Consider the following 14,476-nt stretch of genomic DNA (forward strand, 5'->3'; position numbering starts at 1 on the left):
TTTGATCTCTGGATACGTTAAGAGCTTCATCCTCCAATGCTTTTAATTCTAAGCCTTGCAGAAACAAAATTCATTGCTTGAATTACACGAGTGAGTCTCATTAAGGTTAAAAAGCAGTGACCCAGATAGCATAATGGATTAATATGGTGACCTTGCAACTTTAGAGAATCACTTTCAAATCTGACTGTGTCGTCAAGTCATTTCAATAGTCAGTTAATCAATTGGTTAATACCAGTCTGGGAGCGTTCTTAGTCTGGAAGTTAGTAGGTCATTTTGGCCAACACTAGCTGTATAGAATTAAACTGAGAACAACAGCATGCTTAACTCCCAGACCTTTCTTAAATAATCACAATAAAAAAAGGATTTCATGAATTGCTGTGAAGGCTGTAATCACTAATAATTATATAGTGCTGACACTCTAATAAGCATCAATATTTTGAAACTTATACCATAAATATTTGTAATGATGTTTACGTTTCATTAGCAAATAAGGACTATAAATATAATTAATAGGTTCTTTGGTAATGAACTGTGATGTTGATTGAACTCTCAAATTCTATGGTAACAGCACCTTTAGGGTGATACATACTGTTAGAGGGGTGGGGGAGGGGATGGAAATGTGTATAGTTCAGCAGGACATCCTACAGAATTTTTAAAGTCTAAGGAATATTTTTTTTAATTTACTCAGAAACATGTTTGTGAAAATTATTCCTATCCATTTTCTTGTAGATGCAAGATATACGGAACCCAGAAGGAGCTCAATATAGCTCCCATCCTCAGATGGCAGCCATGAGACCCAGGGGTCAGCCTGCAGACATCCGGCAGCAGCCAGGAATGATGCAGCATGGCCAGCTGACCACCATCAACCAGTCCCAGCTGAGTGCTCAGCTTGGGTTGAATATGGGAGGAAGCAGTGTCCCCCACAACTCACCATCACCACCTGGAAGCAAATCTGCAACTCCTTCCCCATCCAGTTCAGTACATGAAGATGAAGGCGATGAGTCGTCTAAGGTAGGACTACATTATTTATAGGACCTATAGGAAATGCTTGTTGCCTGAAAAGCTTTTCCTTGGATCCTTCCTTGACCTGTAGTGGGTGCAAGCTTATGTCATCCAACTTAAGAAACATTGATGGGGGACGTACTTTTATTATGAAGCATGAGGTTATAAACTGAGTGAATTGAATCACCTTGTCCAATTACATTTTTAACTCCCTAATAAATCCTTTGAATTTTCATTTTTTAAGCATAAAGTTGCACCCACAAAATACAGGGTCTTCACAGTGAGTAAGCTGAATTTGCCACTCATTCAAAAAAGTCAATTTCAATTTAACCATTTTATTTTAAGAAGACAAAGATGGTGGTGTATGTGTGTGTGTTTAATAGATAAAACTGTTGAGATCATCTGACCCAATCATTTCATATTGAGGATGAGGAATGTAAGGGGCAAGGAAATTAATGACCCCCTTCCAAAGGAAAAGCTGGGCAATTCATTGCTTACCTATTATTAGTCCCATGCCACTAAGTTTGTTTGACTATCTGCCTATCTGTCTTTGTCACATTAAGTTATCTGTATAGGAAGGTGTGTCTTTAAATGTCCTCAGATTGCAGAATTCAAGGCAGCTTTTTCAAATGACTTCACCAAAAGCAAGTGCATTCTCATTCAAAAACCAAAATTATCTCTTTATTGTCTTCCTTCTCAGGCAAGCATCTTTAGGATTTGTCCAAGTGAGGACTCTTGTGCCTAATTACTATGAAAAACACTCACATTTGTATGTGTACTTCCAGTTCCTTCTCTTTTTTAAATATTACTAATGAGTTGTCACTTGTGTCAGCCCTTAGATTTCTTTTCACTTTTGCAAGAATTTTGCTTTTGGGAAATGAAACTTGTCAACATGTTACCAAAGGCAGCGCTATGGGATTCTGATCTACTGTATATGGTTAATGTAAACTAATTTTTAAAAATCCAGATAAATAGTGACTCATACATTTATTTAGCCTGATAACAAATACAAGGCTGCTATATTGGCTACATTTTATTATTTTTGGTATTCCTACTGGTCTGGCATTTTTAGAGCCTTAATCTTGGAAAGACTGCCCTCCCAGGCTATCTAATTCCTAGAGGTGGTGCATGATGCCCCAGTAAGCCCACCTTTGATAAACAAACCAAGCAATCCAGAGCCCACATCCCAACTGTTTTCTATATCAAATTCTCACATAATTTTCTTAAGAAAATGTGTATCGTTCTGATGGTATTCAACAGCCAATGAATATTTGGACATTAAGAATTTGGGGCCAGTTATTTAAATGTTAGATTATGCATGAATAATTCAAGTTAAATTCTTAAATATAGGTGATATGTACTATACTTCAAGGGAAAAATACAATATATTCTACTCACTCTGGCTGAGTGGCTCAGTTGGTTATAGTATTGTCCTGTATACCAAAAGGCCAGGGTACGTACAGAAGGCAACAAATAGTTTCTTTCTCACATCGATATTTCTCTGTCTCTCTCGCTCCCTCTCTCTCTCTCTCTCTCTAAAGTCAATTAAAAAATCTTTTGGTGAGATATATATATATATATATGTATATATATATATATATCATAGCAAAGATTATTTATACATCTGGGCTATATATTTTTAAGTATTTGTTGCTAGAATTTCAGAAAATTGGTGTAAAATTAGTAGCATCTTTTGACAGTAAAGTTTATGCAGGATTATTCTTATTTACGTAACTCTTCAACCTAATTTAGTAGACATCTGAGTAGAAACCAGAAATCCCTGGAATTACATTCATGGATTCTGCCATTTTCTATTGGCCCATAAGGTCCATATCTTATCATTTTGCTGAGACATGAATTTGTATGTTATGAGCTTCCAAGCTGGTGTGAGAGTTTGCCAGTGAGTAACCTATATCCAACCACTCAACATCAACCTCTCAAAATGATTTGTAGCTCACTATTAATGACTGTATAGTATTTTATGGTAGAACCTATATTCTATAGTGGTATATTCTTGAATTAGTGATGTGTGAAGGCTTAGGGATAGATTTTTCAAGAAAGCCCTCATCAAAAATGGCTTTTTGTCTCTAGAAATATTTCTAAGCTCATGTTTAGTTTACGTGTATTTTCCATCTCGAGAATACCCACCCTCCCATTCCAAGGTTACATACTGTTCTTCACCTTCATTCTAATGCAAAATCCTCCTTACCATTTAATCAACTTATATTTATTAAATGGCTAAAAACAGTCCTCTGACAAAAATGTTCAAGCATTCTTCATCACAGTTAAAGATTAAACTGGGATTTTCCCCTGTATATGTGAGCAGGATTTATGTGGAGTGTTCTATTGAAATAGCTCCATTTAAATGTGAAATAGCGTTAAGTCAAAATGATCATTTAAGTCATTTCTAACAAGAAAATTAAAAAAGAATATTTACTCTCACTGCAGCAAAAGAAGCCTTTAAAGCTTCCCTCTTAACACTTTATGCTCTCTAAAGCAATTACATATTAATTCCCATTTATCTAATTGAACAATTAAATGAAATATGTTTGTTTTGACAGAGAAATACTGTAAATATATCAGTAAAACAAATTATCACCTTATAAATACTACCCACAGTTCTGATTGCTATGGAGCTGTGTTGACAGCCTAAAGTCATAAACTAGACATACAGTAAAACATCAAAGACATATAAACTTGGGTAGCTTGTGGTTCTAAGCCTGTAATCCAGCACTTGTAATACAGTAGACACTTTAAGACACAAAGTCTCTGGCATTACAAGTATATTTATAGCACAGTATTTTCTTTAAGGAAATTATGGGCTAAGAATCACAATTTATATTTTTCCATCCTTTTACTTTCAACTTTTCTGCTTAAAATATTCTTAAGTTTTGTATGTGTCTCTTGTAAATAGCATATGGTTAGATAATCTTTACTTTTAAATGAAACTGACTTTATTTACATTAACATCAGTACTAATTATTTTGGTTTATTTCTCCATTTAAGTATGTTGTTTTCTATTTATCCCCATATGTCCTATGTTTCTTTCTTTTTCTTACCTTCTTTAAATTTGTTTTTATTTTGCTCATTCCATAATTTCCATTTTAATATTGGAAATTTTATACTTTTTCTGTTCACTTAGTAGCTACCCCTGTAACACAAATGCATAAAAGTCTTACATTGATTGATATCTTTACCCTTCTTATTTACTTTAATTCCAAATCATGCTGGAACAGTTATTGCTGTTGTTTAGTTTAAAGATAATTTAATTAACTTCTATAATTTAATATACTTCACAAAACATTATTTATTATTTTTAGTCTTTTTTCTTCAGATTTATTCACATATTTAATATTTTTTCAACTGGCATCATTTTCTCTATCCCTTTAAAATTTTATTGCATGAGAATCTGTTGGGAATATAATTACCTTAAAAAGTACTTTCACCAGATATAGCACTTTAGATTGATAGTGATTCTCTTTATGAAGATATTATGTTACTTCATTGAATCCTGATTTTCATTATTGCTTTTGAAAATTCTCCTGTCTTTCCTTTGAAAGTAATCTGTCTTTCATCTCTGACTAGTTTTAAGATCTTCTCTTGCCATTGTTGTCCTTCGGTTTTACTGTGATATATGTGGGTTTCTTTAAATTTATCCTGAATTTAAATATTTCTATTTTCTATCAATTCTAAGAAATTTTCAGACATTATTGTTTTTCATATATTTCCTCTTGTGATTTTGCTCCATTCTCATCCTGTAGACTTTCTCATACTATTCTCTATGACTTGTTGCTTTTACATTTTGCATTTCCTTGCCCCTCTGTATTTATTCTGATAGATTTATTTAAATCAATTACCAGCTCATAATTTTTTTTCAGCAATACCTAATCTAAAACTAAAGCTGATCTATTGAAGTTTTCATTTCAATTATTTTATATTTCTGGTTTTATTTGGTTTCTTTCTCAAATATGTTTTGACTTTTTTGCTTGCTTCCTTTTTATCTATATACTTAATCTCTTTTGTCCCTTTAAGCATTTGCTAATTCCTATATATGAAGTCTTTTGGGGTCTGATTCTACTCTCTGTTAATGCTGTTGGCTCTTAGTTTTAATGCCTTGTTTTATATTGCTTTTTTGCTTTTGAAATGAGAGCTGATATTAATTATGACTTTATGAGACTTCTATTAGACTTTATTTGAAAGTGAATTCCTCTAAAGATGATTTCTGTTTGCTTCTGCCAAGCATCTTAAACCATTATAATCTAGAACGACACTTGCCTTAAAGTTCTTCAAATCACCTTATTTGGGTAAATTGTTATAAATGCTGGCATTCAGGATATAAATTGATACAAATGCTGGCTTCTGTTTGTGGATTATCACAAGAGATGTTTCCCCTGTCCGTTCCGTATCATCCTTGCAGCTCCTGGGTGGGCACATACAAGAGAAATCATTTTATGTCCCCCTTACATTGACACTGTAATTCTCTTCTGTCCTTACTTTAATAGGAAGACTTCTGCTAAACATCCAACTTCTGGTAAACAATGAGCTTTGTCTTCTATCTTCTGTGCCTTTAACTCAATTTCACCAGGCTTAGCAACTATCTTCAAGATGAAAGCTGGCTTTGGTATTTTGCTTATTTCTCTGGATTCCTGCTTTCATTCACTATTTGCATTTAAGAGAGTCTTATTAATTTGCTAGTTTCTCAGTGCATGTGCTTTTCCATAGTAACAGAAAAAGAAGTGGTTGTTGTTGTTTTTTGTGGGGTTTTTTTTCTCTCAAAGGCAATAGGATAAGTCACCAGAGCAACAATTACATAAGCCTTTAGAAAAGGACTTCTTATTTACCACTGTTCTAAAGGCAAGAAGATTCTTGGAATAAAGTAAAAATTATAAGCAGACGGGTTTCTATAAACAATGAAATCAAACAATGTTAGAGCTAGATGTCAAGTCACATTATGTAACAATAGGGCAGAATATTTAAAATTAGGACTTCAAATTCTGGTATTTTCCACCTTGAACTGTGTTTATTATGCAGTTGTTCAACACTTCACATGCTATAATGTGCATGATACTTCTGAAGAATTTCTTATACCTCAGCAATTGAGAAAATATATATTCCTTGCTTATAAAATATAAAGTGTCCCATTGATTGAGGCTGAACTTAACAAACTAGTTCTGGGAAAATAATAAAATTCAGTCAAATAGCCAGTTAATACTCAATTTCAAATAATTCATTTGAGTCTATTCATTCAAGTGTATACTAGGAGAGTATTTTCAAGGTGTCTTTGTTCTTAGATGATACATACCTTATGTGATTAAGCACATTTGATTAGTTCATAAAATAAAAATAAAGTGAGGCTGAACATAGGCACCTGGCATTTTATCCAGTGGAATGTTATCACAATAGCTATGCACTCTTTATAAGGCCGGAGAAACCCTCCATCCAAAATATGAAGAAGTCGCCGAAACCGGTTTGGCTCAGTGGATGGAGCGTCGGCCTGCGGACTGAAAGGTCCCGGGTTCGATTCCGGTCAGGGCATGTGCCTGGGTTGTGGGCACATCCCCAGTGGGGGATGTGCGGGAGATAGCTGATCGATGTTTCTCTCTCATCGATGTTTCTAACTCTCTATCTCTCTCTCTTCCTCTCTGTAAAAAATCAATAAAATATATTTATAAAAAAAAAAATATGAACAAGTAACCATGATGCCCCAGATAGGCAAATTTAGATAAGACCAAGTGAATCCAACAAAATGTATAAATGTAACTGATAGGTGTATATAATTGCAATCAACTTTCTCACTTTAAACTGATGTTTCCGGACAGTAGCCCAAATTTCAAATATCTTCCATAAGGCAAATGAGTATCTTTGCTAAACTTATCCTAAAATAATAACCAGCTACGTTTGGCAGAATCAAGGATCTTTAAAACTGAATTATGATATGAGTACCACGCCCCACACTTGTGAATCATTTCAAAAGTATAGCATCTCATATACATTTTTCTATCATTGATGTTTTCAGTCATTGAATGTACTGTTTTTATTAGTGACAATAATAAACCCGATTGTAAAATGAAAGAAGGATTACAGCCTTGCTGATTTCGCAGTAACTAGATGACTTACTTTCCATGCTTATTTGAAATTATTCTTATGAGGGGATTTTAGATTACATAGTTTAGACAAGAAGAGAGAGAGAAAGGATTTAAGTAGCAAAATTTTCACTTACAGAAACAGTACCATCCCAAAAAGTGCTGTGATATGCCCAGTTTCTATGGTGAAGGTTTTATAATATTTACTTTCTATGATAAGGGTTATAAGTGGAGTTCTATGTTGTTTGTTCAGCCTATTATGCAGATGGTGCTTGATTAAAATCTATTTTAAACTACAGCGATTACTGCAAGATGGTGTGCATTAAACAGCTCTCCCAGCTCCATTACAGGCTGTGGGACCGCCGCAGTTTATTTTAAATATGCTGGTAGACGTTTCTAGCTTCTCCAGGGACAATTCAATAGCAGTGATTCTCTTTCCTTGAGAGCTCTAACTCCTGTACTCTGTATTCTTAAGTATTATCTAAGCAACACTGTTAACACATGTTTTTTTAAAGTGAAAAATTATTGTTTTCTTGTGATAAATAAGTTAAATACATCACTATAATTAAGCAATAAGACATAAGAGGAGGTGGATTACCAGAAGCCTACGGATACCTCTAGGGGTTTTATAGAAGTAAATCTATATCTACAAGTAAGTTGCCCAGAGCACATGCACTGTGTGAAGCTTATGAGAGGAATTTTTTTGTGTTTTGGTATATGTGTTTATTTATTTTGTATTCTTTCATTGTGAAATGAGTCTGTGGGGTATTAGGATTAGAGTTAAGGCCTAGCCATGTATTTAGTTACTACGATTTTCATATAACTTTTATATGTGTTTTCAGATGCCCTTCACTTTGTCATTCTAAGCCTTTGCCCATTGCTGTAGAATAAAGGAGTAGAAATGGACGATGATCCATTGCATGTAAGACACTATAGTGATGCTGTGAGAATAAAAAGATTCATGGTACTTGGTCCTTGCTTTCAATGTGCTTACCATTGTGGGGAGTTTATATGTTTACATTTCATGGTGTCTTCTATATTCTAAAGATTATGATGTTGACATTAAATTTAACTCTCCAGTCTTGGGACCCTAGTAACTTTATATATATTGTACTCTAAAACAATGCCCCATACACATTGTACTCTAAAACAATGTCCCATACTGTCTAATACAGTAGCCACTGGTCATGTATGTCCATGTACATTTAAATCTAACTAATCTAACTAATTAAAATCTATATAATAAAGAGCCAGGGTCCTAACGACCATTACGACTAAAGGCTCAACTAGACTGGAAGTCAGTGCTGGGTTGCCGTGGCTGGGGCAACTGACTGGGGCCGCTTTGGGCGCCCTGACCCAGCACTGACTGCCTAGGGGGCTGCAGATCAGGCCCGGAGAGAGGCCTGCAGAGAGAGAGGCAGGTTCTGATCCATAGCCTCTGTGGCAGCCATTGATCAGAACTTGCCTCTCTTTCTCTCCCGGCCTGGCCAAAAGTTGTGCCTCCATTTCTCTCCAGGCCTCTATCAGGGCTGCTGATCAGCCCCGCCTTCCCGCCTTTCTGATCAGGCCCCGTTGATAGGCCCAGAGACGCTCACTGGCATAGAAACTGACAAATCAGAACCAAATCTGGGTCAACTATGAGGAGCCAATGGCTGCCTTAGGAGGCGGAGCTTTTGACACTGACTAGCATAGAAACTGACCAATCAGAACCAAATTGGCCGGCAGAGGAGGGTATTTGGGGGGAGATCAGGCCTGCAGGAAAGGGCAGTTGGGGGCAAGATCAGACTGGCAGGGGAGGGCAGTTAGGGGTAATCTGCAGGCAGAGGCAGTTAGGGGTGATCAGGCTGGCAGGGGAGAGCAGTTGGGGTTGATCAGGCAGGCAGAAGCAGTTGGGGGTGAGATCAGGCCAGCAGGGGAGAGCAGTTGGGGGCTCAATCAGGCAGACAGGGGAGGGCAGTTAGGGGCAATTAGACAGGCAGGGGCAGTTAGGGGTGATCAGGCAGGCAGACAGAGAGGTTAGGGGCAATCAGGCAGGCAGGCAGGCAGGTGAGTGGTTAGAAGCCAGTGGTCCCAGATTGTGAGAGGGGTGTTCAACCACTGGTTTAGGCCTGATCCCGGCAGTCAGACATCTCCCAAGGGGTCCCCGATTGGAGTGGGTGCAGGCTGGACTGAGGGAACCCCCACTGTGCATGAATTTCATGCACTGGGCCTCTAGTGAAATAAGAAAATGTTCTCAAACTGTGCAGAGAACATTTCCATCTTTCCAGAAAATTCTATGAGGGTACTACTCTAGACTTTAGCAGTCAGGGCCTCTTAAAAAATTAGGACATAAAATTATGCACTTTCATTCATCTAAGTAAGAATTTAGAATCCAGAAAATACTCAAAATTAAGGTCCAGAGACATAATACAAATCCATTTAGCTAATTTTTCCACCACAATCATATTCATCATCATTGTGTTCATTCCAAATAGTGGTCAAAAAAGCCAGATATCTTTCATTATGCAATCGGTTACTTGCATGTAAGGAGATCCAAATAATAGCTACATAATGTATCTTTCTTGAGGGAGGTTTTGCATATGAACAATGACCATGTGTTTTTCAAATATATGATGGAACTACCACCAGAAAAGTAGGCCTTACACATTCCCCGTTCATTATGCAGAACCTAAAATAGCAGCTCACTCCTGTATCCTCCCAAACAAAAGAAAAATGCAAAATAAAAACAATTCCCCCACAGATCAGAAGGTAATGGCCAGTGGTCAAGAGGCAGACAGCCTTACCGTTCATAGCACTGCCCGCGCACTTGAATACATTAGACACCAACCACAGCAGGGACTTTTCATTCCATTATAGTGCATCCTAAAGTGAAAGCAAAGCTAGGATGCAAACCCAGTAAGTCTTTATACAAAGAACATTGAGCAATAAAATAAATGAGTCCTTTCAAAGACTTTTTTTTTTAATAGAGATCTTTCATACATAGTTTTTGTTTTTTTCTTCTTACATCAGCCTTTGATGAAAGCCAAGGTATTATCTTAGATCATAGTTCATTTCTATGAGGGAAATTCTGTAAATGGTCAGAATATTACAATGTAAGAATACAATTTTCATGATCTAGTTTAATTAGGAAAGGAAGGCAGTGAATCTTGAGAAATGAACATTTTATGTGTGTTCTTTATGTTGGTCCTCTTAGATGTCAGTTTTCTTGAATGGCAGGTAATTCAAACTGAGTTTCACACGAGTATTTAAAAGAAAGGTATATCGATATGCTCTTGCTTTCAGGCATGGAAAAGAACAAAGTGATGTAATGTTGTGACTGGCTGACAGTCTGGCCACAATGGGGATGTCACCCCAGCTTCACAGCTTGGTGCCTCTCCAGTATTCAATCAGAGATACAGTTGAAGCTCCAGGGTGATGCTTCATGACACAGAAATGGCATCTCCTGAGCCTTGAAAATGTGGAGGCTGAGTCATGAAATGCTTGCTTCTAGTAAATGAAACTCTCAGGTTGAGCAAGGCTGATCTGACTAACCCTGCACAAGCCAGGAACATGGGGAAAGCCTCCAGTCAATGAACCGAATCAATTGGTTGCATGGAATTGTTTAGAGTTTCCTACAGAGTTGCTGTACATTGCCTCTAACGGGTAATTTGTTGTTTTCATACACTTGATACTTAGAGCTTCTTCCTGGCAGTAACAGGCTCTCCTGCTTCCTCAGATCATCTCCAGAAAGCAGGGCCATGTTGTCAAATATGTCCTTTCTGTTACAGCTGGGCATTACATCCACTAGAACTAAAACTTACACCATACTGTCCTAATACCAATTTCAAAAGGAAAGAAACATGGAGTTCAAACACAATTTTAGACAATGGAGCAGAGAAACTATTAAATAATTTGGGGAAATGTTTAATAAGAACATCTATATTGAATCATAAAAAAAATGTATCTCTATGATTGACTTTTGATTATTTTCCAAAACTCATTAATATACTATTATCTGCAATCATGGAGATTTCAATGTGTCCAATCATTAATTTTTTAGTTAAAATTTAAAACGATGAAGGCCTGGAGGGGGAAGGAGGACAGGTAGGAGTCAAGGGGTCAATGGGTATGAAAAAGGGGACATCTGTAATATTTTCAACAATAAGTAAATTTTTTAAATGAGTCCCAGTAATATTCCATATGGATAAACATTCATTTCTCTATACTTTGTTTCCTATTTCTAAATATTTTCATTCCTTCATGAACTATGACCTCCAATATCATGATCACTCCATTTTTAATTTGGTTTATTGTAGACTTTTTTGACTTCTTTTTCTTTTTAATAAATATTTTATTATTGAGAATATAGGAATGGTCATGTCTACAAAATTTGGAAATTATAAAAAAATATAAAAAGGAAAATCACAAAGACTCAGCCTTATAACCCGAAGAACTTACTATTAACATGTCAAATACTTTTTAAAAATCTATCCATGTTTTCTGTCTTCCCACATATTGTCATCAAGTACTCAAGTAAATTAGTGAGGCTTAAGTTCCTGTAACAGAAACCATTTATGCTTTGATTCATTCATTCTTTGAATTGTATTATTATTTTGTTATTATTTTAATTACAGTTATAACACATACAAAACACTTACTGTATGTCAGGAAACATAAGTGCTAGTGAGCAAAACCAGTAGTGGGCCTGCCCTCCTGTGCTTATATGTGGAACAGGAGAAGATCTAAATACATAGATTGTTGTATAATTACAAGTTTGATATGTAGGGAAATGGAACCGTTGAAAGAGAAAGTGCTCACAGTGAGAAATCAAGTCAAAAAGTCCATTGCATTCAGCCATGTGGCCCGTGGTAACCTCGTTGAGAGCTTAGTGATGATAAGGCACATTAAGTGAGTTGCAGAGGCTGCATACAGCCAGCACAGACAACATGGAGGAGCTGGTGCTGAAGACAAGAAGGACACGCCTATATGTATGTAGCCTTGAGGCAAAGGGAAGGTTCGCTTGTTTGGTTTGTTTCCTAAGTATTTAAATGCCAGTTGGAGAAGTAAAGTTAAGGGTATAATTGAGGTGTCTCCTAGGCATAGGCATTCTGATTTAATCAATGCAAAGAGAGCCTGGGTATCAGGATATTATTTAAAAGTTTCCCAGATGATTCTAATGTGCAGCCGTATTTGAGATCACTGTTATCGGTCATAATTGCCTATATGTTTAGTTTATAGTTATTACACCAGTTTTCCCCGTATCGACTCAATCTCAACATGCCAGTCTTCTGACAGATTCACATGGGACCAACCATTTCACAGACTCACCTCTTAGGTCCATCCTAGGGAAGTTATCTTCTGGTGTTAGAATACATTAGCTTGTCAGCTTAGTTCAGAGCATCCTGTCTCCATGGAGAGGTTGATCTGCCTCAGTAGACAACTTAAAAATGGTCATCTTTTAACTATCTCTCCCACTAAAGACAAAGAAAAAGAATTCACTTAGTTTTTATCCTGCCTTGGTTTTGGTTCTTAGACAAACCTTTTAAACTGTGACCATATGGCATCACAAATTAGTGCTAAGGTCGTTCCTTTCCATTCATTCAGGGAATTCTTTTTTGGGGAAGTTTCTAGCACTTCACGATTAATATTTGAATGTCATTTTAAAGTTTTAGAGATCATATAGTATCATATATACCATCTCACAAAATGACGCTGCAACTGGTTTGCAGAAGAAATAGAGGCCCAGAGAATTTACGTAATTTGCCCAAGATGGTAAATTAGGGCATGAGTGCAGATCCTCTGATGTGGTACCCACTGGCCTCTAAGGATGTCCTGGTTCCTCTTCAACGATGGCAATTATTTGACACAAATTACCCCATCAGTAATTTACCTGAGTAAACTATACATTACATTATGTTTACAGAGAAGAAAAAGCAACAGCAATAACAATAGAAGGTGAGGGTGTAGAATCTCCCATGATAATGGCAGCTCCATCAGGAAGTAATGTTCATGGACCTTTATGTTGGGGGGAGAGGCACTTGGAAAGAGGATTCCTGCAGAAACAGCACTACTTGATAATCATGTAGATTCATATCATTTTAGAGCTAGAAAGAAATCCTAGCCAAAATCGCTCCTTCTATAGAGATGGGTAAAGTGCCATTACATATAATTAGTTCAGATCAAAGTTAATATGCAAATGCCTGTCTTAAGTACATTGTGTTTTTTCCCACTTGCATCAGAATAACAATTTAAATTATCTGAATATTCATACTCAAACACCGTGGGAGAAAATAGAATCTATTTTTAAAGTGAGTATAAAGCTGTTCTAGAAATACTAGATTCTAGACTTACTGGCCAACATGGTAGCCACTAGCCACATGTAGCTATTTAAGTTTAAAGCCATTAAAATGAAATAAAATAAAAATTTTGTCTTATTTGTGATATCTTCCACTTCCCTTGCTCATTTGTTACATGTGGCTGGTGGCTACCACACTGAATTGTGCGGATTATAGGAGTTTACCTTCACTGCAGAAAGTTCCATTGGACATCACTGACCTACAGTCCAGATTATGCCATTCTCTAAACCATGAGCATCCATTCTACAGACCTAAGTGCAACATCGAAAGCCATTCAATTTTAATCATTGGGCATGTTGCCCACCATGGTTTAAAAGCAGGGGTGGGCAAACTTTTTGACTCGAGGGCCACAATGGGTTCTTAAACTGGACCGGAGGGCCGGAACAAAAGCATGGATGGAGTGTTTGTGTGAACTAATATAAATTCAAAGTAAACATCATTACATAAAAGGGTACGGTCTTTTTTTTTTTTTTTTTTTTTAGTTTTATTCATTTCAAACCGGCCCACGGGCCGTAGTTTGCCCACGGCTGGTTTAAAAGTCATAATTAGGAAGAAAAGGATAAACTCAGAAGAAAACAAGTTAGACTGTTCATACAGTAGGACTTCTACAAAAGGAATTTGCACCTGTCATAGTTACAAGGCAACTTAGCATTAAGCTTCCTAAATAGGAAAAGGAAAAAATTAAGAGAGTTAAGGGGTAATATTTAACAGTATTTATAATAATAAAAGGGTGATATGCTAATTAGACCAGATGTCTTCCGGGCGTCCCAGCTGAGGAAGTGGGGGAAGCCAGCCCCAGTCTCAGGTGCCTGCCGGAGGAGGGAAGCCTGGGTCCCGGGTGCCAGAGGGAAGCCAGTGCTGGCAGCCAGGGGAAAGAAGTCCTACGCTTGCACAAATTCTTGTGTAACGGGTCTCTAGTAATATTATAAAAAGAACCAATAATATTATTTAAAGCTATGTAAATTAGGCAGCAGAGGGATAAACATGAAAACTACAGGAAATATGAAGTTTTATCTGAAACACAGCATCAACAACAAAACGAAGTGTCCCTTTGGA

The 14,476-nt window shown here is 36.7% G+C and overlaps 1 protein-coding gene across 2 annotated transcripts in view; it reads left to right on the forward strand.

Annotated features, from left to right (window-relative positions):
- TOX (thymocyte selection associated high mobility group box) overlaps window positions 1–14,476 on the forward strand; it is a 299,605-nt gene that overhangs the window by 249,212 nt on the left and 35,917 nt on the right. For both annotated transcript variants that reach the window (XM_059673126.1, XM_059673125.1), the window contains one exon: window positions 730–1,011. In XM_059673126.1, coding sequence (XP_059529109.1) covers window positions 730–1,011 — 282 coding nt within the window. The remainder of the gene's footprint in view (window positions 1–729; window positions 1,012–14,476) is intronic.

This window comes from Myotis daubentonii, chromosome 17 (genome assembly GCF_963259705.1).
Source record: "Myotis daubentonii chromosome 17, mMyoDau2.1, whole genome shotgun sequence".
NCBI lineage: Eukaryota > Metazoa > Chordata > Mammalia > Chiroptera > Vespertilionidae > Myotis > Myotis daubentonii.